General features: G+C 38.7%; 1 protein-coding gene across 1 annotated transcript in view; it reads left to right on the top strand.

The window, feature by feature from the left end:
* The window catches only part of LOC115334552 (pseudouridine 5'-phosphatase), a 74,221-nt gene that overhangs the window by 37,609 nt on the left and 14,411 nt on the right, over positions 1-22,201 (top strand). The window contains exon 3 of the mRNA XM_029998874.1: positions 4,165-4,394. Coding sequence (XP_029854734.1) covers positions 4,165-4,394 — 230 coding nt within the window. The remainder of the gene's footprint in view (positions 1-4,164; positions 4,395-22,201) is intronic.

Genomic DNA, 22,201 nt, shown 5'->3' with positions numbered 1-22,201 from the left:
GCAAAAATGTATGTGTTGTTCACCATTCTGAAGTATTCTATATGACACAGAGCTCATGTCTGTATAAAGCTAAAAGGAAAATAAAAGTTCCCTTTGTTTTCCATCAATTTGAATTAGCTCTCAGGAGTTATGTCTTGTTAATTTTCACTTCATAATGAATAATGCCATTTGATTATAAAATGTGATAACTGAAAAAAAAAAATCATGTAGAAAACAGTGTTGTTATAGCATATAAATAATTAGATAGGGACTATCGTTAGATCATTTTAGCGTAGCATTATTTGGTTTCCTGAACTCCTGCTGTACATGTTTGTATTAGTCAATGAAAAGGAAAATGTGACAGTTAGCCCAAGGGTTTTGTTGTTCGGTATAAGTCTTAATTTTAGTTTGTCAGTTGATCCAATGTATTAGTCACCATGGTTTCAGCTGAATGTAAGGAGAACAAACACCACATTGGGAGTCTAATGAAGGAATAATATTTCCTTTTTTTTTTTTTTTTTTTTTAAAAAAAAAAAATATATATATATATAAAAAATACATGCTTTTCTGCAACTTTAAGAACAAAAGTGCTGATCTCTTCCTTTTAAATGCGTCTGTGGTCTCAGAAGAAATCTCCTTTCTGTTGGTTTGGTTCGTTTTCTTTTCCCAAAGTTGTTAACTTCATTGACATTTGTGATTAATCGGGTTTTAAAGATGCTGACATTTAAAGTTGATCCTTCTTCTTTTCAGCTTCTGTAACTAAATTCAGCTTAGAATTCTTTTCACCTTTTCTTTCCAATAGTCGCTGGTGTTTAACTATTACATTTAGAATACAGTAAACTTCTATGTCTATTCCAAAACTTAATATTTAAAGAGGTAGAGGAAAGAAGCAGTATTTACCTTTTCGATTATTTGAAATGAAAGGGTACATCTGGAAATAAAGCATAGCAATGTGGGATATTTATTCCTGGGTTTTTTTATGACTACTTGAAGAATTTATGTTGTACTGCCTAACATTGTTAATTGCATGTGTACCACATTAGGAGCATATCCTTATGCTGGAAAAACAGAGATCCTTATTTCTTTTGATCTTTCTTTATTTTTTGTTTTTAATCAAAGATGCTCAAAGAAAAAAGAAAAAGAAAAAAAAAAAGAAAAAAAAAAAAAGAACTTGCTGCATGTGGCTAAGCTTTCAGTAGGAGGGGTGGAGGATGGTCCCAGGAATCCCAGCAGATGGGTCCCTCTCTGATGGATGGGCATCAATCCCTTACATGGTAGCTACAAGTAAGTTAGAAGTTAGCGAGTTCGGAGGAATTTTCACTGTGCTTCTTCATAGTCATTTAGTTTTTAATTGGTTGTTTTTGATGTAACTGAAGTCTTCATTTGATTGAAAAAAATCTGTGTAGCTATAGGGGATATAATGACAAAGTATATGCCAGGGGAAGTTTCTTACAGATCTGTAAAGCAGTTCCCTACTTCCTGTTCTGTTGATGTTTTCTGTAAAAAAAGCACAAGAAAGATACTAAGAAAGATATTATCTTTCTAATGAAGAATTATATGCTGAATTAGTACAATAATTGTGTCAGTAATTTGATGTGGTGGCAAAGTGTCTAGAGCTATACTGGTGGTAATTGATGCAAACAAAAATAGACTTTGTTGATCTATAGCTTTTACAAAGAAATAACAAACCTGGAATGAAAATATTTTTCAACTGCTACTGTCTTTAGCTTGTTAAGTTATTCTAGCTATTCTTCCATATGCAATTTAATTTTTTTTCCATAAGGCTGATCTTCCCCTTGTATTTTTTTTCTAATCTGTCTTGCTATGTTCACACATATGCAAATAATCATTTTTTAAATAGCATATTTTTATTAAAGTGCACTTTCTGAATAATGTAAGTCTTTACTCTCTGGAGCTATTAGAGACAGCTGCATTTTAGCTCCCTTGTAGTGAGGGAAGTGAAAAAGAGAAAGTAAACACACACACATTTACACGCTGAAATCATAACGTGCTGGGAGAATATAAGAGAGAACCCTGAAGAAGTAACCTTTCTGCAGCAGTGCTACCTCCAATAGAAACATAAAATAAACATACCCGGTGACAGATGAACTGAAGCTGTGATGCAGTGGGACTGAAGAAAATCAGCTATTTGAAAAGAGCACAACTTTAGAGAAAACTAACAATATCGTAGCAAGGGCATAGAAGATAGGAAAAGTCTTCTTGTGTAATCTTTAAATTTCTTTATATTACTACACACACGATATGCTAGCCTTGCTAAATGTTGCAGATTATTTAGAATAAATTCCTTTGAATTAATGCATTTTATTTTAAAAAAGACATTTAGGCTACTGCTTTACATTGAGAGATCTTAGTAGTTCCATTAATTTAATATGCACTTAGTTCACATGTTTCAGAATGAAGACATAATCTGTATCTGGAATAAAAAGTTAACTTGTATTTAGCATCATATTTCAGTAAGAGGACAGAGTAGCATCATTTGGGAAAAAATGCACTTGCTTACTGTTAGTATAACCATTTAAGGGGGCATAGGAAGGCTTTTAAATGGGTGATGCATTGACATTAGAGGAGGAATAACACTTGTTACTTCTGTCCAGCTGGAAATCTAACATCACAGAAGTGCATGTATTTATAGTTTAAAGGCTGTCTTCAAGTACAAGCATGGAGCTGGAAATGTCAGATACTAATTGGTTGATTAGATTCTGGAGAATAGAGAAGAAATCTGCAGAGGGCCACATCTACAGGTCATATTTCCAGATAGATGGGTTAGTTAATGCACCAATTTACTAATCTGCACACTTTATTATCAGTAGTAATTGTTAATTCTCAAAGTTGGGCATATGACTATACTTGGGAAAAACGTACTGCAGCTAAGATTGTTGTTTATAGAATTGTCAAAATGGAGCAGAAGGGCTGGATCACATGGGATATGCAAATCAGAGATGACAGGGTGGCACAGAAAAGAATTAAATGAACATGAGGAGTAGGAATGCTTTGAGGGAGCAGGGACCAGGCATGAGTATGACAGTGAATCAGGAGGAAGGGAGTAAAATTACTTTAGTATAACCAGGCATGAAAAGTGGGGTAAAAATTCATGTATTTGGAAGATGAAAACAAAGAATTGTTCTCAGGTTGGTTCAAAGAGACGGAAGTCAATCAGAGGCTTAGCTACCTGAAACTAATAATATCCGGTGTCCAACACAGTTTGGGTTCATGCCAAGAAGCAGAGCCCAAATGATTTTTCAGATTTGGCAGGATTTTCTCTTGTGAATTGGTAAAGACTGGGTGTCTGCTCTCGTTCTCCATTAGACACTGCTAATTGTTTTGTCTGGGAGAGGTATCCAGCATTTAGAATGCTGCATTGAAACCTCTGCATAGGAAACTCAAAACTTGCACCAAATAATGAAGTATGTTTCCCTCTTACACAGACTGCTGTGTTCTCACTGTTCCCTGCATTAACCTTCTCTAGAAGACTGGATCAGATTGAAGTTTCTACCCATTAGGCTTGAGGTGTTCATTACTCTGGGTTCACAGCATCAGATAAAGATAAATCAGATAAAGCTCTGGTATTAACAACTGTGACTGACAGCTCCCCTCCTCTGCCCAGTGTTACTTGCTTTAGTAATTGCAGGAGAGAGAAACTGAGCTCTCTTAGGGGCTGGTTTAAGCCAGTTGGATACCTGCTTCAGAAATTAAAACTATACAATTCAGTGAGAAGAGTATATTTCTTTGACTTGGATTTTTTTTTTTTTTTTTCCTTTTCAGGAGTGTAACTCTGTGTATAAAAGAAAATGTTCCCCTGTGTGCTTTTCTCTCACTTACAGAGAGTTTGAAGTAATAAATATACGTAATTTGGGGGACATTGCTTAAGGAGCTTCTAGGGGGTGGTGGGTGTACCTAGGCAATTATGTTGAACCCATTTTTGGCGTATTTTGAGAAAAGCATCATTTGATGACAGAACAAGTATACCTTGAGGAATGTTCCATGATTTTTGTGTGGAGAAGGAACGTTTCAGATATTGCAAGAATTTTCTTCTACACTAACTGATTGAAATAGGTTGTTACAGCCAGTAAGACACCATTGTTGAAGTACTGCTAAATACATTGTAAGTAGGTACCTACATATATGCATATATATAAAAATAAAATGTATATATTTGTCTTGCAGGGGTTGATAAGCTGATCCGTCATTTACACAAACACAACATACCCATAGCCGTTGCCACCAGCTCAGCTGAAGTGACATTTCAGATGAAAACAGCCAGACACAAAGACTTCTTTGGTCTTTTTCATCATATTGTGTTGGGAGATGACCCTGAGGTGAAGTGTGGCAAGCCAGAGCCTGATGCATTTCTAGTTTGTGCAAAGAGATTTCACCCTCCTGCACCTCCAGAGAAGGTAAGAAGGGGCGGGAGCAAATTAACTGAAAAGTTAGGAATACTCTCCTTGGGTTATATTTGGGGTTTTTAACATGATAAATACTTAGATTAAGATTTAATATAAATATTATAAAAATCAGCAGCCTCTGTTTTCAAAGATGTTTATGCTGCTGAAGCAAGAGATTGTTGGAAAACATAATTTCCCCCCACTACGTATAATGTTTGTAATGCAGATTGCTCTGATTTACTACATGGTAGTGTGCAGTAATAGGAAAGTGTAATGATTTTCTTCTCTGTGCATAAATCTGCAAGCTTAACTTCACTACTCAAAGTTTGGAAACAGTTATTTAAACATAGATCAGTTTATTTTTCATACATTCATGGCTGATTTACCTCTTAAGTGTCTAAACATTAAAGATACTTCTTTGTAAAGAGGGCATATATTTTTCCTAAGCCATCTCTTTCCTGTTGCATTCTAAATCTCTGAGATCATAATTCTTGTTTTCTGATTTAAAACCGATCAGTTTGATCAATCTTTCTCAAATAGTAGAGGTGTTTAGGTTCTCTCTCTTATATATAACTTCCCAAACTTGATTCTGAAATAGAAATCTGTAGGGAGAATATTTGAAAGATAAATTGAGAGTTAGTTAAAATAATGTCTTCACTTTTATTTTAAATTAAATTGCCTTTCTCCTTAAAATATTTTTCTCACTTCTTGTCTGTCCTGAGTGGAACATAAGTTTTGAAGTTTTGGAGTTTCATTACTGAAGAAAAATGCATGACATACTAATTTTTAAGAAACAACTTTAAGTGGATTAGACTGTGATTACTGTTTTCTTGATAGGATTGTTGAAGAAAAAATGGTTACACAAATACATACAGAATGATTAGCTGAGATTCTTCAGCCTTTCATACTTAAAGGTCTTACCCAGAGTCTAAATGGTATTTGCATTGCCTGGGAATACAAAGTGAAATAAGTTTGATGCAAGGTGGCATACTATGAACAGTGTTAACCAAACTGGTTTTGATTTGGGTTTCTTTTTTTCTGTTGGAAGTTCTCTTGACATTCTGTGTGCATCAACTTCATTTGGAAATTTAGATGTTCAGAAAAGATACAATAAATGTATATGATCATGTTCACGCAGATGGTGGTTGTATGGACATGTTAGGTACTTGTGTGAGTTGGCCTTCTATGTATGGTATGATCCAAGTGTTGAAGAATCTGAACAGCAAGGCTGTTCATCTCACCTTAGAGTCAAGCAGTTATGAATTTCGAACATGTTAATACTCAATTGAGAGCAAATACTGGGACAAAGCCCAAGGTTTTGGAGGGAATACGAGAGGAGTTGAAAACAAGCTTAAACCACAGCTTAATGTTGCTTTCTTATAAAATTATTCTTTCTTGCTTAACTGTTGTCTAGGGAACAAAAAATCAGGATATGTTCCTTTATTGTTGTATGGTGTGGTTTTTTGAAACAGGATGAGAGGTGTCTAATGCATGCTTTTCAATTGGATGGAGGTGTGGCTGTAAGCTGTTCTGTAATTCTGAAAGTAAAAGAGAAAAAAGTATTCAGAATTTATATAAAGCTGGGTTGTAACAGGTATCTGAAGGAGAGAGAAGGAAATTGATTGTCAGCTGTGTTAATGACAAGTTCAACTATTATTTCATGTGAGGAGCCTAATAGTAACATCCAGAGGGACAGCTTTCCCAAAGCTCTTTGTTTATTTGGCTCTATTTCAGAAAAGTCACAAGGTGGTAATAATCCAGGACAAAAACATTTAAAAAACCAAACCAAAACCAAACAACAAAAACAGTGACGCTGTGATGTAGATGTTTTTATTTATTCAGCAGTAAGTAGCCTTAGCTGTATTAATAATGAAAAAATATTTGAAGGTAATAGTAGCATCTGTATTACACTTAACAATTTTAAACTTTAAAGGTATGTTAGACAAACAAAATTTCAGAGTATTCATGGTAGTTTTGTATAGTTATTTTCTTGAACCTTTCTTTGAAGAAGAGCATAAAAGTTTGAACCCATGCTTTTCCTTTATCTGATGTTTAACAGCATTCAGAGTTCCCTTAGTGCAGATAATTCAGCTGAACTTTTTTTTGTCGTATCTACAAACGTCACAAATGTTGTAGTGTGGGAATTTAGCACAAGCACAGAACTCCCAAGAAGAAAATCAAAACAGTACATGTGAAACTATCTGAAACATTCATGACCAACTGCAGTGTAGTGATGGCATCCACTGTGTTTAGTCCCAAGCGGTGAACTAATAGAGCTACAGGTTTGGATTTCATGGTAAAAATCAGTAACATGCAAGTTTGCAGCAAAATATCAGGAGGTGTAGGTAATGTCTGCATAAGCAAGTAATTGGACTCAAGAGAAACAAATTATTCGAGCAGTATATTTGGTGCTTACGCCCATACATTTATGCTATATGGGATTTGAATGTTTTTTGTTGGATTACATTTACTCTGATCCCTGGCTGAAAGCTATATAAGGTTCTTTGGAGCTTTATGTCTGCTTAAGCATTGGAGATTGCTTGATAGGCACCTGGAGAGGACTTCCACTTTAGCTTCCTGCTAAAGCAGCCTAGTACACACCAAAACTACTTAGTGAAACAAACCATCACATAGCGACTGAGAACTGTCAGATTTGCTTCAGAACTTCAGTGCTGCTCCAAGTGAAAAATACAGTGTAGCCATAGAAGGCCAAATCCAGAATTTAGCTGTAGTGGCATACCAGCCTGTGACTGTTGCTGTGCACGCATACTTATACAAGTAGGCAGTTCTAAAATGATATAAAAATGGATATGATGTCTGCTTTACTATCACTGAAGGATGTCATAATTGTCCACCTGGTAGTTTCTTAAATGTTGACCTTCTGCTTTGCAGTCTTTGGTTAACTAGGAACTTAATAAGCACAACGATGAAACCACAGCACAGGAATTTCAAGATACACCCTGCAAATTCAGCCTAGGTCTTACTATCATGTGATGCATGAAGTTTCATATGAACTTCCAACACTAGTAACAATGCACTGTCATATTGAGTAATTAATTAAATCAGTCAGGTAATCAAAATGTGATCTGCAGATTAAATACTAGAAATTCTGTCTTATACTAACATTCAATTTTTTTTTTTTAAATATATGCCAGATTCTGCTCTCAAATACACAGATGCAACTTGTATGAAAGCCAGCTGGAGCTGTACGCATGTAGAAACAATGTGTGCTTGAATATTGTAGAAATTTCAGGCCACAATGTTCAAAACACTATGTTCTTTTCCATCCATTTTGTTTAGACAATTGAAAAAAAGTTACCAAAGTATTATTTTTGTTTGGGGTTTTTTTATTATTTTCCTACCTTTGTATGATCATAATTTGGAAAATAAGTTGTTTCATATTTTTCTAGAATTTCTAGTTACTTAGTATTTTACTGTGTTTCAGATTTTTACAACGGGCATTCCTTTTAAGGGAAACTTTAAAATGTGCTGCAGAGGCAAAATTGGAGTTTCATTGATGACACCACTGTGAAATTTGGTATATTCAGCTATACACGCCAAGGGACGTTAAAGACAACAAGAAGGGCTTCTATAAGTACATAAGAGACAAAAGGAAGACTAGGGAAAATGTAGGCCTGTTGTTGAATGAGATGGGGGACGTGGTTACACAGGACTTGAAAGAGGCTGAAGTAGTGAATGTAGCAGGTGAGGAATGCCAGGTCCCAGAGACCAGAGCGAAGGGCTGGAGCAAGGAAGATGTCATTGCAAAGCCACTCTTGATAATCTTTGATTAATTACGGTGATTGGGAGAAGTGCTGAAAGACTGCAGAAAACCAAATGTCACTCCTCTCTTGAAGAAGGGCAAGAAGGAGGACCCAGGGAACTACAGGCTGCTTAGCCTCACCTTGATCCTTGGAAAGGTGACGGAGCAACTAATCCTGAAAACCATTTCCAGGCACATTAAGGACAAGAAGTAATCAGGAGTAGGCAGCATAGCTTCACCAAAGGGAAGTCATGCTTAACCAACTCGATAAACTTCTTTGATGAAGTGACTGGCCTGGCAGATGAGGGGAGAGCAGTGGTTGCTGTCTACCTGGACTACAGTGAGGCCTTTGACTCCCTCTCCCATAAGATCCTCATAGGGAAGCGGTTGATGTATGGGCCAGATGAGCAGGCAGTGAGGTGGGCTGAAAACTCTCTGAACAGCTGAGCCCAGAGAGTGGTGGTCACCAGCACAAGGTCTAGTTGGATGCCAGTGACTTGTGGTGCGCCCCAGGGGTCAGTACTGGGTCCAGTCCTGCTTAACATCTTCATTAACGACCTGGTTGATGGGGCAGTTTGCTGAAGAAGAAAAGAGAATGCTCAGAGGGATCTTACTAAAGTATATGAATACCTGAAGAGAGAGGCTAAAGAGGGCAGAGCCAGGCTCTTCCCAGTGGTGCCCAGTGACAGGACCAGAGGCGATGGGCACCAGCTGAAACACAGGAGGTTCCCTCTGAGCATCAGGAAACACTTTTTTACTGTGAGGGTGACCGAGCACTGGCAGAGGTTACCCAGGGAGGTGGTGGAGTCTCCCTCCTTGGAGATACTGAGTAGGAGGGCTGGACCAGGTGACCTCCAGAGGTCCCTTCCAAGATCGCTCATCCTGTGATTCGGTGACAGATTTCACAGATTTGATCTGGAAAAAAAAAAAGAAGGAAACAAAAGTGCCTTCACTAAACAAAATTTTTCTGTTCCATTTTGAATTAAAGGGCTCAAATTGTTCAAAATCATGCCTTTGGAGTTTATAAAAATTAGAATATTAATTTTTGCTTTGAAAGAGTTCATAACCTTGCTGATTTTGTGTTTCTGTGTGTATTTGTATATAAGTTATATCAACTATAACTTTTCGATGTTATCTTGAACCAATTTTGTTTCATAGTAACAAAAATGTTATGCTACTAAATTTCTTTCAAATATGGCTCAAACTCAGTGGGTTTCAGACATTCCCATGCAAACATTTATACATACTTCCAATATACTCATGTCATTAAAAACACATGAATTCATTATTTATCTACTTGAGGATGTGGTGGGTCAAGGCTTTTCTTTCCAGTATTTTGGCTGGTTTGCCTATAGCTTTTCTGTTAAAATAAAGGACCTTACTAGTAGTGCAATTTAAAAACAAACAAATACCATTTATAGCCATTGTTTAAAAAGAGGAAAACATTATAGTAATACAAATGGTCATAACTCTCTTATGAAGAATCAATCTGTTCTATTGGAAAAAGTTCCAAGTGATGTAAATCATCGCCTTAATTTAAAACACTATTTCTTTGTAGTTTCTTCCATTTCTAATTCATTAATTGATCCCATAGTTACGAATAATCTCTGTACCAAATCTAGTGAGAGCTCATTAAAATTTTTCAGACTGATTAAATGGCATTAGGATTTATGAGTCTCAGTGGACTTTTTATGTCATAGAAAAGAGAAGTTCAAAGAGAAATTTTCTGAGACTTTTTTGCTACAAAAGATGTAGTGAAAGAGTAATAGAGAGTCAGAACATTATGACCATTTTGTAATTTTAGTCTATATTGTACAAGGAAAACAGAGGGTAAAAAAGGCTGATTTAGCACTTAACGAGACTATTATTATTGTGATCTTGTGTTAAAGCATGCCAAAGCCTATTTTTTATTTCTTATCTCCTCCTTTTTTTTTCCTGTTTCTACTTTTTTTTTCCCCTCTTCAGCTGCACCACTTTTAGTGCATGTGTGTAGTGTATGTATTTCACTTATTATGGTTTTCAGATAAGCAGTTATTTTATTAGTGATGTTTCTGTTATTCCTTGTGTATACCTGGTGGTTGAATTTATTAGGAGTACTTTAAATAAGGTACAGAAATTACAAAGGCATGAACAGCCATTCTAGGTGGTGTACTGAGCTGTGAATTGGAATCCCTGCTGTTGAATCACATATTTTAGTCATCATAAATCTGCCCCTTTTGCATTTTAAAAATAAATTGACTTGCACTCTTTCCTGAATGTTTGCAATTCTCAAATCAGGCATTTTATTTTAGAAATAACAAAAGCATTAAATGTAAAAATACACAGACATTTTTCAACTTAGTTCAAACCTACATCAATGGCTATCTCTTCAACCTTGGCTCTAGTCTGTCCTATGAATAAGCCTATGTTACCAGTTTTTCCTCAGCTGAAACACTCTTCTAAACAGCTGTTCATGGTGTAAACCATTCTGATTCACCCAAGCTCAGCTCTCTCATCTCCTTGGACTCACAATTTTTACCAGTTATTTTAGCATATTGCTAGATACTTGCTTTTTCCAGTGGTATAGCCTGCGATCACAATGGTCATAATACACCTGACTTTTAAAGCGTTAGGCTGCATTTGGTGGGACAGAGGGACGAAGAAGAGTTTGCAGCAGATGACTGTTGCTCACATACACTGCAGTCTGTACAGAAGCAGATACAGCACGTGCCAGCGGCTGCTTACTGCATGAAGAGGGATCAGTGTTGCACCACCACTCTTTCTAGCTGCCGGTGCGTTTTGAGGTAGAAAGCAGAAATTGGGCTTTTTTTTTCAGAAGCCAGTTGACTTTCTTGTCTGTACTGATATAATTTTAGTTCATTAATTCAAATTAGGCAGTTGATGGGTTAGAGCCAATAAAGACCTTCCTACATCATCTGATCTGTTGGTGCCAACTCCCGTGTAGCCAGGCGGTTAGTGCACTGACTGAAGGTCTGAGATGTTTGGGTGTTTCTGGTGTGTGTGTTTTCTTGTTGGGCTTTTTTGGAGAGAATTTCCTCACTACTTGCACAGTGCCCATTTGGAGTCCCTTACCTGCAAGGCTGTGCTCCCTCCGCGTTCCCATGAGCCTCGCATCCTGTGCTGCGGAGCGGGCAGCTTCCAGACAGAGCAGGGCAGAGTCCCCCTTGGCAGAAGTGTGTTTGGTGGGGATGGTCCTCCCTGGGAGGTTGTGGGACTGCTGGGCAACTCGTTCAGTGCCACGAGAGCTTGAAACCGCTGCTCCTGTGTACACACGGCGTGCTTAAGTTTGCAGCAAAAGCGGAGTTGGGTCTCTTGACGAATTTAGGTGACATGTGGCAGATTTTACTGTTACTGTACATGGGGTGGTTGGGAGGTGAATGAAGCATGTTGCATCGTTTGTGTGTACCCAGATTAGTTTAATTGTCCCATGCAGACATACCCTGAAGTGTTGAGAGTTGATGGCAAGTGAAATCTGAAAGGGTTTATCTATTGGCTTGAGAACGGGACATTTCCACTTGTCTGCCTTCTAACCAAGATGAGGTGCCAAATTCAGTAGGAACTTCCCTCTCTGACTTTATAGTTTTTTGAGAAACGAGTTTTTTTCTTTCATGTGTGCATCGAAAATTGCTCAAACTAAACAGCCTATGTCCATTTCTCAGGAATTAAACATCTCTTGCAGTTAATCTTTTGTGAAGCATAATTGGAAAAGTAGACCCAGCGTGCTCCTAAAGTGTCAGGAAAAATTGAGTCCACAGAGAACATGACAGCGATCTGGGACTTCTGTTTTCTTTTTAAAGCAGGTCAGAAGAGAGGGTCGTCCTTTATCTTGCCCACTGTGTGAAATACTTCCTCAAAGAATTGGGGAAAACAGCTTTTTGAGCACTCTTCAACCTGAGGAGTTCAGCCTTCCAGTTTTTGGGTCTCCTTGGGGATTACTCTAGTTGGCACACCAGCTGTTTATTCAGGAAGGTTCTTGACTAGAATGTTTTCCTGAATTCATAAAGCCTTTACTTTTCTTGCTCTGCAGTGTGACTGAAGACTTATTTCTAGATGGCAAGTTGTGATTTGAGTATTTAGTATGTGTTGCTGGCCTAGCTCTTGAATTCCTGCTACTGTGGGGCACTGCAAAATAACAAACAACAGAACGTTTTTTTTACCTCCCTCCCACCTCGCCCTGCTGGAGAAGCTATTGATTCCAGACAGACACTGGAGAAATTTAAAGGAATAAATTATTAACAAATTATACCTTTAAATTGCCTAATAGGCAATTTAAAGTAAGTAGGTATTGAACAATGTAGAGTTTTATGTGTTGGGACCTCCGTCTTGAAATACTACTAGAAGCTTACAGCTTGGGGTGCGAAGATCACAGCCCTCTAGTGGAGTGTACTTTTTATGTGATCTGCTGCTGGACAGTCTGTTGGCTGAATCCTGCACCTTCCTCAGCTTCGAAGTAGTCTAAGCCTGTAGCCCTTATTTGTGTCTCCCAGGCGAGCTGATGAAGTCTGTGATTATGAAGCTCATCTTCCACCTTCATAAGCGTAATGGACATGGCTGTAGAGAGCAGAATGTGAGCTATTTCACCACGTCTAACAGTCCAGGACTTCTGAAGATCTGCTATACACATGCACCTTTTCCCTAAATCCATAATAGGCCACTATTTTATATTTACAAGACAATGAAAGGAAGGAGACAGTTATAAAGTTGTTTGGTTTGTTTTGTTTTCAGTTATCATGCTCTCGGTTCACATGGTTGATTTTCTATCTCCCTCTTCTCCTGAGGCATGTGTGCTTGCGTGTGCACATCCCCCCCCCCTCCATGCTGGCAGTCTTTATTATATATTTGTGGAAGAAAAATGAGATGTTGCATGGCTTGAAAGTAATTTAGCTCTTAAGTGTTCCAGACGTTGCCCTTGTTACTGCAGTGCATGTTTATTTATGGATGTATTTGTCTTATGGAGATGAAAAAACTCATTGAAATTCCATGCGAAAAATAACCTGGTCAAGGTTTGCTTTCACTTAATGTATATGTCTGGAAGAGGAAAGAAGGATTATAATTGGTTCTTAGTCTTTGGGGTACCCTACTTGGGGGGTGGGGAGGCAGGAATAATTTTTTTTTTCCTTGCATTTGTCTTGATAATGTATCAAGTAGCTGCTAAGGGACTTGATGAAATGTGATGCAGAATAAGAAATTATGTTCTGCAGCCTTCTTTGCTTCTACGTGAGGTGAGTGTGTAAGCACAAAGAGACTGGTACACCTCCAAATTCTAAAAGCATTATATTCAGATTAGCAGGTCACTGGAGATGCGTTGCTAATTGTTTTAGGGAACTCATTATGGGTATTATCACATATTAATTATGCATGGTAAGTAGTAAAAAAGAGGGGGGGAAAATCCTTCTTCTATGATAAATTGCTCACTGAGTTATCTTTTCTTTCTTTCAAGACCTTGAGCGTTTTTTGGAGATGCCAAACAGAGCAGTCATTGAATAATTAGATTTTAATTAACAAGAATTTAAAAAAAAAAATGTTTTTAATGTCTTTTGGGTTATAGCGAGCATGAATAAATCCTCTCTCAAAAAGATCTAGTGCACTGATCCTCTCTGTATCTCAAGTTACCTTTGTAATCATCCCAGAGCTTGTTGTAACAATGCTTTTCAACAGTTTCAGGACAAAGAATGAAGACTGAAACAAGGAATTGCAGTGTTAGCAGTATTTTTTGGTTGTTTCTTTGTAAATTATTGTCATGGAGAGACCTGGAAACCTCTGAAAGCCCAAGGTCAACTATGTGTTGCTTTAATACAGTAAGGCTGGAGGAGGGAGAGTTCATTTGTTTGCTGCTTTTTTTAAGTTACTTGCTCTTTGTGGAGGTGCTGTTGTAGGTAATGTTCAGAGAGCTGATATTCGTGGTAGGGCTCTGCTTATTCTGTTGTGTGGTAAAGAATTCGTAAGAGCCTGTTTTTTTGGCACGGTTGCAGAAAACCTACATACAGGACCATCAATTAACACTGACAAATTATTTATAGTCTAAACAGGGCAAAGCATTTTGCTCAGGCTGATTGCTGTGTCACAAAATAAGTGCACTTACAAGATGATTACAAAGTGTACTCCATAAAGCAATGTTTGAGAATTTTTTTTTTTTATTATTATTGTGATAGACTGGTGGTATAAAGATAAAAGACCTTGTAGCGCACACAAGAGCTGAAGAAGTGACAGCTTTATCTGCTAAAAAAGGATGCTTAACATTTCCATTCCAGCATCTCTTTATCTTAGAATAATAGCATGATTCAAAGCCAAGAAGGAAATGGTTCAAGTTAAGCTTCAGTAAGACTGAAGTGATTCTGATTTAAAGTAGAAAACAATTCCAGGCAGAGGTAGAAATGCTGTCTTCCTATTCCATCAAAGCAAGCTTTTCATTTTTGTCTAAATAGTACTGAATATAGGAATTGCTCTTCATGCTCAGATTCAGTGTCCGTCTTAATCAGTACCATCTCTGATGACAGCTAATACCAGAGGCTTAATAATTGCCTTTTAGCTAGAGGGGGTTAATTTATCCACTTAAATTCTGTTGCTCCCATATCAAGTAATGGAAGGCTCTTTTTTTTTTTTTTTTTTTTTTTTTTTTTTAAAGTGGGGCTTTAGTAACCGTTTCACAGTATTCAGGTTTTTTTCTTGATACTGATGACTACCTGGGGCAATGAATTCTGTAAATCTTTTACATATGTTCTGAATTTCTCACCTTTTAACTTCTTTGAATGTCAGCTTTTTTTTATGTTATGAGTGAGAAAGATAAGAAGTAATTGATCTACCACTCAGTATTTTAAGTACTACTCATCACATCCCTTTTTATTTCTATAAGTAAAACACTTTACAGTCTGTTCAGACTCTCACCACCTGAAAGGGTTGTGTTTGGGATTTGGGGGAGGGGGGCTGGGTGGTGGTGATGGGGGGGGTCAGTTGTTTTTTTTTCCCCTCATAAGCACTCTGATTGCATTTCTTCAGACCCTTCCTATCAAAAACATTTTAACATAGAATAATGTCTGTGGCATACAGAACTTACAGTATTCCAGATGAGACAGCATTATATATGTCTATGAAAATATACAATATCACCCAAGATCGGAGTTTTCACTGAGCTGTCTGCAGTGATGTCCAGTACTTAAACTGAATGTTACAAGATGTACATGTCATTTATTTTTTTCCAGCTAGTGTGTATTGCTTACATTTCTTGACCATTTTATTTCATTTGACACTTGACTGCCTGGTAGACTACCTTGTCACTCCAGGTTTCTTACAGATGTTTCTTATCCCAGCTAACCAACGCAACTTTGTGCCATCAGCAGATTCTACCAAGTACAGAGGTAAGGATTACTAGTCAATAATTCCCTGAGTAACACCAGAATTCTTCTAAAATGCATCTACAGCTACTTTCTAAAATAGTAGCGTGGTAATGAGAAATGGTTTTTAATGTTAGTAACTCCTTCACTTCGTAGTTTAGTTGCTTCAGAGCCTCAGGGTCTTGCTGCCTAGCAAAGACTAGCTGATGAGATTTCATCATTGCTGAAAATATCTTCTGTTACAGAACATGTTTTCCTCCATTAGGAGATTGTCCTCTTTCTCCTGAACAGATACCTGGTCACAGTGATCCATTCAGTTGTCTTTGCCAGAGCACATTATTGCATCCTGCAGCTTCAGACTAAACAGTGGAAACATTAGGAGTTGCAGCCTATTGTCCTGAGCTTCAAAGCTATTACAGACTCAAAATACTACTGATTCAAAAAAAAGTGCCATGGGCAAAAAGCATAATAGTACGTAACTTATCTTACTGCTTTCCACTTTCAATAATGCACTTATCCCAAGAGAATGCCAACAGAACCTTTTATTTTACGAAGAATGATCATGTAGCTTAGGTAGAATGCATTTGCAGTTTTAAGGTTAGCTATGACATATCTTTTGAAAACTGCTTTTAGTTGTGAGTTTTTAACTTTTCAGGCTGAAAATTTTCATTGAGAAGGTTATTTTTTTTCTTAAACTTCAGCGAAAAGTGTTTGCAATTATTTTACTGTTTTCCTCAGAAGATAATAATATTTTTAATTATAGTAATAACTAGTACAATGGTCATATGATAACTTCCATGAAGAGTTATATTGTGTAGAGCAGGTGTTTGAAGTTTGGGAAGCTGGGAGTCCTGCAGTCAGGTGTTCTAGGAGTCAGGAATAATGCTATGACTCTACCATACTATGACCATTACTAGACCTGGGAATCCTCCTGAGTTTCCTGATGTTTGTGTGCCGTGGCTGCTCACTGTGTACATCATATTTATATTTACGTACACATTAAACCCTGAAGGGAAAAAAAGCATCAGATCCATGTACGCTGGATGATAGGCACGGAGCCTGCTCTGGACAACTGTCAGAGCACTATGAAATATATATGAAACATCGAAGACTGTAAGAAGTACAGGTGTAGTTTGTAGAAACTTACCACTCCATGCACACGCACAATGATTGGCATTTATTTAATGAGTGTTGTGGCTTATTTAGTGAACAAGGTTCCAAGTTCCTATTTTGGAGGACAAGCAAGTATTATCCCTCAATTTTCCTCAGAGTTAAAGAGTTAACAGAAGTAATTTCTGATAGAATTAAGTGAATCAGCCAGCTCTGCGTTAGCTTTTAACTGTATTCTCTGCTGCCTTGGTCCAGCAAGGAGCAAAAGTGGTTTAAGCAAGACAAATTTCAGTTAATAGCTCAGCAATAAGAAGGGGAGGAAGAAGAGAGTGTACCAGTGATTCCTGAAAGAGTGTGTTTTTAAAGATGCTGCTGAAGAAGGATGAAGAGTGTAGGCATGGAGATTGCACAAGGCACAGAGGTCAGCATGATATAAGACATTCAGCTGAAAGTGGGAGAAAGAGATAAAGAATGCAATTAAGTGAAAGGATAGATGATGTCTAGGGAGTAGAAGGAAATAAAAGCAAGACACACAGTAATTGTGGGTAAGATAATACAGTGCCATGAAGGTGAAAATGAAAACTTGAATTTGTGACTGCATTAAGTAATCTATATAGCTTCATTATAAATTATGAAGAGTTAATAGTGTGCAGTAGCCCATTTGTCCTTAACGCTTCCCCAAACATTTTTTAGGGAGTGTAGCTGAAGAGTGAGGAAACAGTAGATAAGTTAATGATGTATATACTGAAATAGTAAAAGCATTTACTTTTTTGAGGCTAAGCATTCTGTCTCAAGAGGATTGGTAGATGATGTGACAGGGCTAACATTACAGCAAAAACTCTTCAAACATTTAGGATGCTACATGTCTAAATTTAAAATCTCATGAAGTTAGTGGAAAGAAGTCAGCTGCAATGTGTGCTTTGGCATGTCTCTCAAAGTAAACAGGTTTTCTTTAGAAACACTGATGTCAGAGTTTCATCTTCTATTCTGTCTTGCATTAACTAGTAATTCTAAGGCATTTGGACAATTTATTACTGTCCCTTCCTCCTGTCACTTGATTTTTTTTCTTACCATCTTAGCAATCAGTTGAAGAGCAAGTACGCTTGAAAGATGATGGTTGACTTTGAGTAGGCTGGTGGAAGACTGTTTTACTGATATCGTACTATTTACAGATCTTCTTTACAGCTGTGGTGTGAGCACATGACAGCCTTAAATTTCTCTAAGATGATTAATATTCAGTGGAATAGTCGATTATTCAGAAAAGGCCTTCAGTGAAGTTTCTCTTAGAAATTTTGAAATGTATCCATTCTTTGCAGGAACAATTCAGTCTCACCAGCTTTCACACCATTTTTAAAAATCTGTGAATTGAGTCCTTAGCTCCTCTGTCTGAGTTGAGTGTGTGATCTGGCTTTGTGTAAAGTGATTACTAGTAAGAGCTTCAGGCTCAATGTCAGTCCAAGGATGAAGAAATCCATCACAGAATGCTGTATTTTAATAAAAGGATTTCAGTTACTCAGTAGTATGAAGACATAATAATGCTTGTGACATGCTGTGCTGTATTGCTTTGGGATCAGACTGAACATTGGAATAATAGCAGCATCGAGAAGAAAGAAAAAAATAGGCTGTCTGATTTGAGCATCTCTTTTTCTCCTATTGATTTCTATATTTAGCGCAGTGTATGGTATACCAGGCCCTAGTTATAAAGACCTGTGAAAGAAACTTCTTGGATTCCTGGTCTTGCATGTTAGGAATCAAGCAGCATGCGATGCATAAACTTGCATAGAATTGGATAGAACCTGAGGAAGACCCACCACAGAACGCAGCTGGTAGGTTGTGTGATAGGAGTTTGTCTGCACACCGGTGAAAGAGCTCAGAGAGGCAACGGCGGGGGGGGGGGGATCCCAAATCTCAGCCTGCCCGGCGGCTCCCAGCCCCACCGCAGGAGCCATCAGCCCACCGGAGGCCCATCTCCACCAGGCCAGGGCAGCACCGAGTCCCGAAGGCAGGCGGGAGCCCGGGTGAAGGACTGGGAGAGAGGGACAGCCTGTCCCGGGAGAGCCCCAGCCCCGCTGCCCGGCCGTGGGACCCGTCGAGGCGAATCAAAGCCAGATCCCCTTCTGGACCGAGGGGAGATGCTGCCTGGCGCGTGGGACGCGACGTGGGCCGCAGGGGACGAGCGTCTGGGGATTGCTCGGGATTCGTGACGGGGAAAGAGAGAGAGGGATGAGGGGATGGGAAGGGCTGGAGGTGTGTAAATAGGTGACGCGCTTGTCTGGCCGTGCCCTGCTCCTGACCAGCGCGGTCTGTCCTCTTTTATCAAATTCCGTTCCTAACTCTTCTCCTGGCTGCAGGGCATCCGTTCTGCGTGCGCGGGCAGCGACTGGAGCCAGACCCCGGGCAGAGAGCCGTGTGTCCGCGGTGCCAGCAGCTGGAGCGAGCGAGGGTCCGGGTGCCAGCGACTGGGCAAAACGGAGGGGCCGGCAGCCCCCGGCGTGGGACCGCAGGTCACGGGGGCCTGGCCCGTGGGTCTGCAGTGCCGGCGGCCGGACTGAGCGCGGGCAAGCGTGTGAGCAGTAGCCAAGAGCCAGCTGAACGAGCCTGTGGGCTCGCGTGAGTGCCGAGTGTAACTGTGTTGATCTGTGCGGCTAGCCATGTAGAGGGAGAGATATAAATATATTTACGTGCTCTGTGTGCACGTGCCTGCTGGGGATACGTGCTCAGCCTCCCCACTGTTTGGACCAGGGGGCATGGAGCTGCGGCTGCCTCCCCTCTGTCAGATGAGGCCCTTTTCCCAAACAGCAGTAACCTGTTCCCTAGGATCACGTTCCTCTTCATAAAGGGAGACTAGATAACCAGTTCAGGTGTAGATGTTCCAGGTAGGTATCTTAGTCCTTCCGTTTCAGTCTCCTAATAAAACCCCTCCTTTCTGAACATCTCTCAGAGCCGTTTGAGCTCTTCCACCCTAGTTTCTTAGTTTCTACTGTAGGATCTACAGTATCGTATCTTCTCCCATACCTTCTGTTGCAGTTCTGCTGGGACAAGTCTTGCGCCGTTTGTTCCCATCTGGAAACATCGCCTTATTCTACCTACTTTCCCCACTCCCTGACTCAGGAGATGGGATGTCCTCATAGTCTAGACATAGACTGCGAGATCAAAAAATGTCTAAAGTTAATATTGATTATATTATCATAGAATCATCTTAGTTTATGGTAGGAGAAATCTTTGAGTTGTTCATATATCTGTTGATTTTGCTTTGTATTGCAGAGATGCCAGGAAGTGGAGTGTACAAGAAAGAAAATATTTTGCTCTGGCCTGGCAGGCAGGGCTTCTTTTAGGTAATAATTGCTCTAACATGCAGTAGGTACAAAAGGTCAATATGCAGTGTACTGGTAGTATTGTAGAAATTATTCTTAATGCTTTGAGGGATTGAAAACTGAAGCAGAAGAATGCTTAATGATACTTAATAAGTTGTTTTAACTCTTCTGTAAAGTCATTCTGGTTGGAATGAACCTTGCAAAGTAACTAATCTAACCTTCTGAGAGCAGGTCAATACTGAATTCAGAGCAAGTTGCTCTGGGCTTGTCCAGTCAGGTCTTAAAAGCCTCCAGGGGTGGAGACCATGCAGCTTCTCTGGGCAACATTTTCCAGTGCTTAATTCTTGCTGTGATTTTTTTTTTTTAAGGTTTTTTTTTTTTTAGTTTTTTTTTCCTACTCTGCTTATATCTAGTCAGACAGAACCTCTCCTATTTCAATTTAGGACCATCATCTCATGTTCATACTATGCACCTCGGTAAAGAGGCTGTCTCCATCTTTTCAGTAATGTCCTGAGAGATACTGGGCAGCTGCTGTTTGGTCGTCCTGAAGTCTTCTCTGGGCTGAACAAGCCAAGCTCTCCTTCAGTATTTCCTCATAGGGCAAGTAGCTACAACCCCAGCCACCTTGGTGACCCTCTGCTGGACTTCTGAAGTTGATCATCATCCTTCTGTTTTCTCCTTTCCTAATTTTAATACCTAATGAACTTTTCAACATGATCCTTGTGTATTTGAGAATTATGAGACTAAATAGTAACAGAAATTCATAGTCAAGCTTCTGCTCAACACATACGATTAACTTACGAGCCAAATAGCCTTCCACAATTATTTAGACTTCCTTGGAGTTGTCATTTTGTTGTGTGTTTAAAGATTGGAAGAGCGTACAGAAACCTGACACTTCTTTTGGCTTTAACTCATGGCTAGGGAGTTGCGTAGCACAAAATACACAACTTAAACATGGAGCTGTGGCCCTGTTCTGTTTCCCCTTCCCCTCTCATCCGTATTGCCCAAATGTGGGGGATGTTCTACATCATCTCCTGGGCAGAGGCCATCCTCCTTTCAGTATCGTGACCACCTTTAATTTAAACTGTTTCTCATTTCTGTGTCCCTATGTGATTTTGTTTGATGTAAGTTACTGGCACCAAAGATTTTTTTCAAAAGAGGAAGTCACTGTAAAAGTCTGTTTTAATTTCTAACTTTAAGCTTTTTGTATCTTTGTGGAAATAAGTTCATGAATATTTTTCTGTTTCACTTAGAATTTCTTTCTCTACCATGCTTTTCTTCTTGCTTCAAGAAGAAAAGGGACAGATTGTTTAAGGAGAATCTGGGTTTTCTGTTTACAGAGCAATAAATGTTCTGAAATGAACTGCAGTTGTATATGTTGTAAAATTGCTTTTGTTTGACAGGTTAATAAATCTCAGTGGAAGGTCTGAATGACTAGAGATATTAAAAGCTTGTGTTGCCTGACAAAAACAAACCAACCAACCACCTTTTTGCATTTCCTTATAAATACAGCAAAGGCCTCAGTACTATTCCAGTTGACTGTGGCTCTCATTTTATTTGCAAATGCCTTTATTTATGGGTCTTCTGCACAGTTTGTAGGTTTTTTTTGTGGAGAGCATAAACAAAAAATCACCTTAATTGGCAAAAAGTTAAAAATGCCATGGTTCTTCAACAAGTACACGTGTTCATGGTGCAGACAATGCGGTGCCAAACCTTCTGTTGACTTTTGCTAGTTTCAATAACCTTATGAATTTGGAGAACTTAAATCTGTGTTTTCAAACCTAGACCTATATTGATCTTGTGGATTCATCCATTTTGTCACTTTCATGCACAGACATGCGAGACAAATCTACCCTATATTTCAACTGCAGTAACACTCGACTAGGATACCTTTTGATAAAAGGCTTGGGAAGCAGTATCGTAAGAGTATTTAGGGCTTGGATATTGATGTCATGATTAATTTAAGAAGTGGAAAATTATTTGTTAGTTGTTGAGAAACAGATTTTCACTAGAATGCAGAAGGATGCTGGGATGGATAAAACCAAAAATCTGTCTTAGTTTTTCCTGTGTGCCTTCTTCAGATTCAGCAACAGTTTCTGGAATGGAAGCAATTGGAGAAAACAATAGGAAACTGGGTACAAATATCAGTGGTACACTGTACTGTGTCTGATACATAAATTCAGTCATGTTGGAGATACTTTAATATTTATCAGCAATGTTACATGGAAGTGTGGGATATGAATTACTGCTTATTTTGCTAAATCTGTTAGGAATTTTAGCAAGGACCTCACACACTACATT

This window comes from Aquila chrysaetos, chromosome 23, assembly GCF_900496995.4.
Source record: "Aquila chrysaetos chrysaetos chromosome 23, bAquChr1.4, whole genome shotgun sequence".
Classification (NCBI taxonomy): domain Eukaryota; kingdom Metazoa; phylum Chordata; class Aves; order Accipitriformes; family Accipitridae; genus Aquila; species Aquila chrysaetos.
The sequence above is the reverse complement of the archived record's forward strand: the minus strand, read 5'-3'. Positions and strand labels throughout refer to the sequence as shown.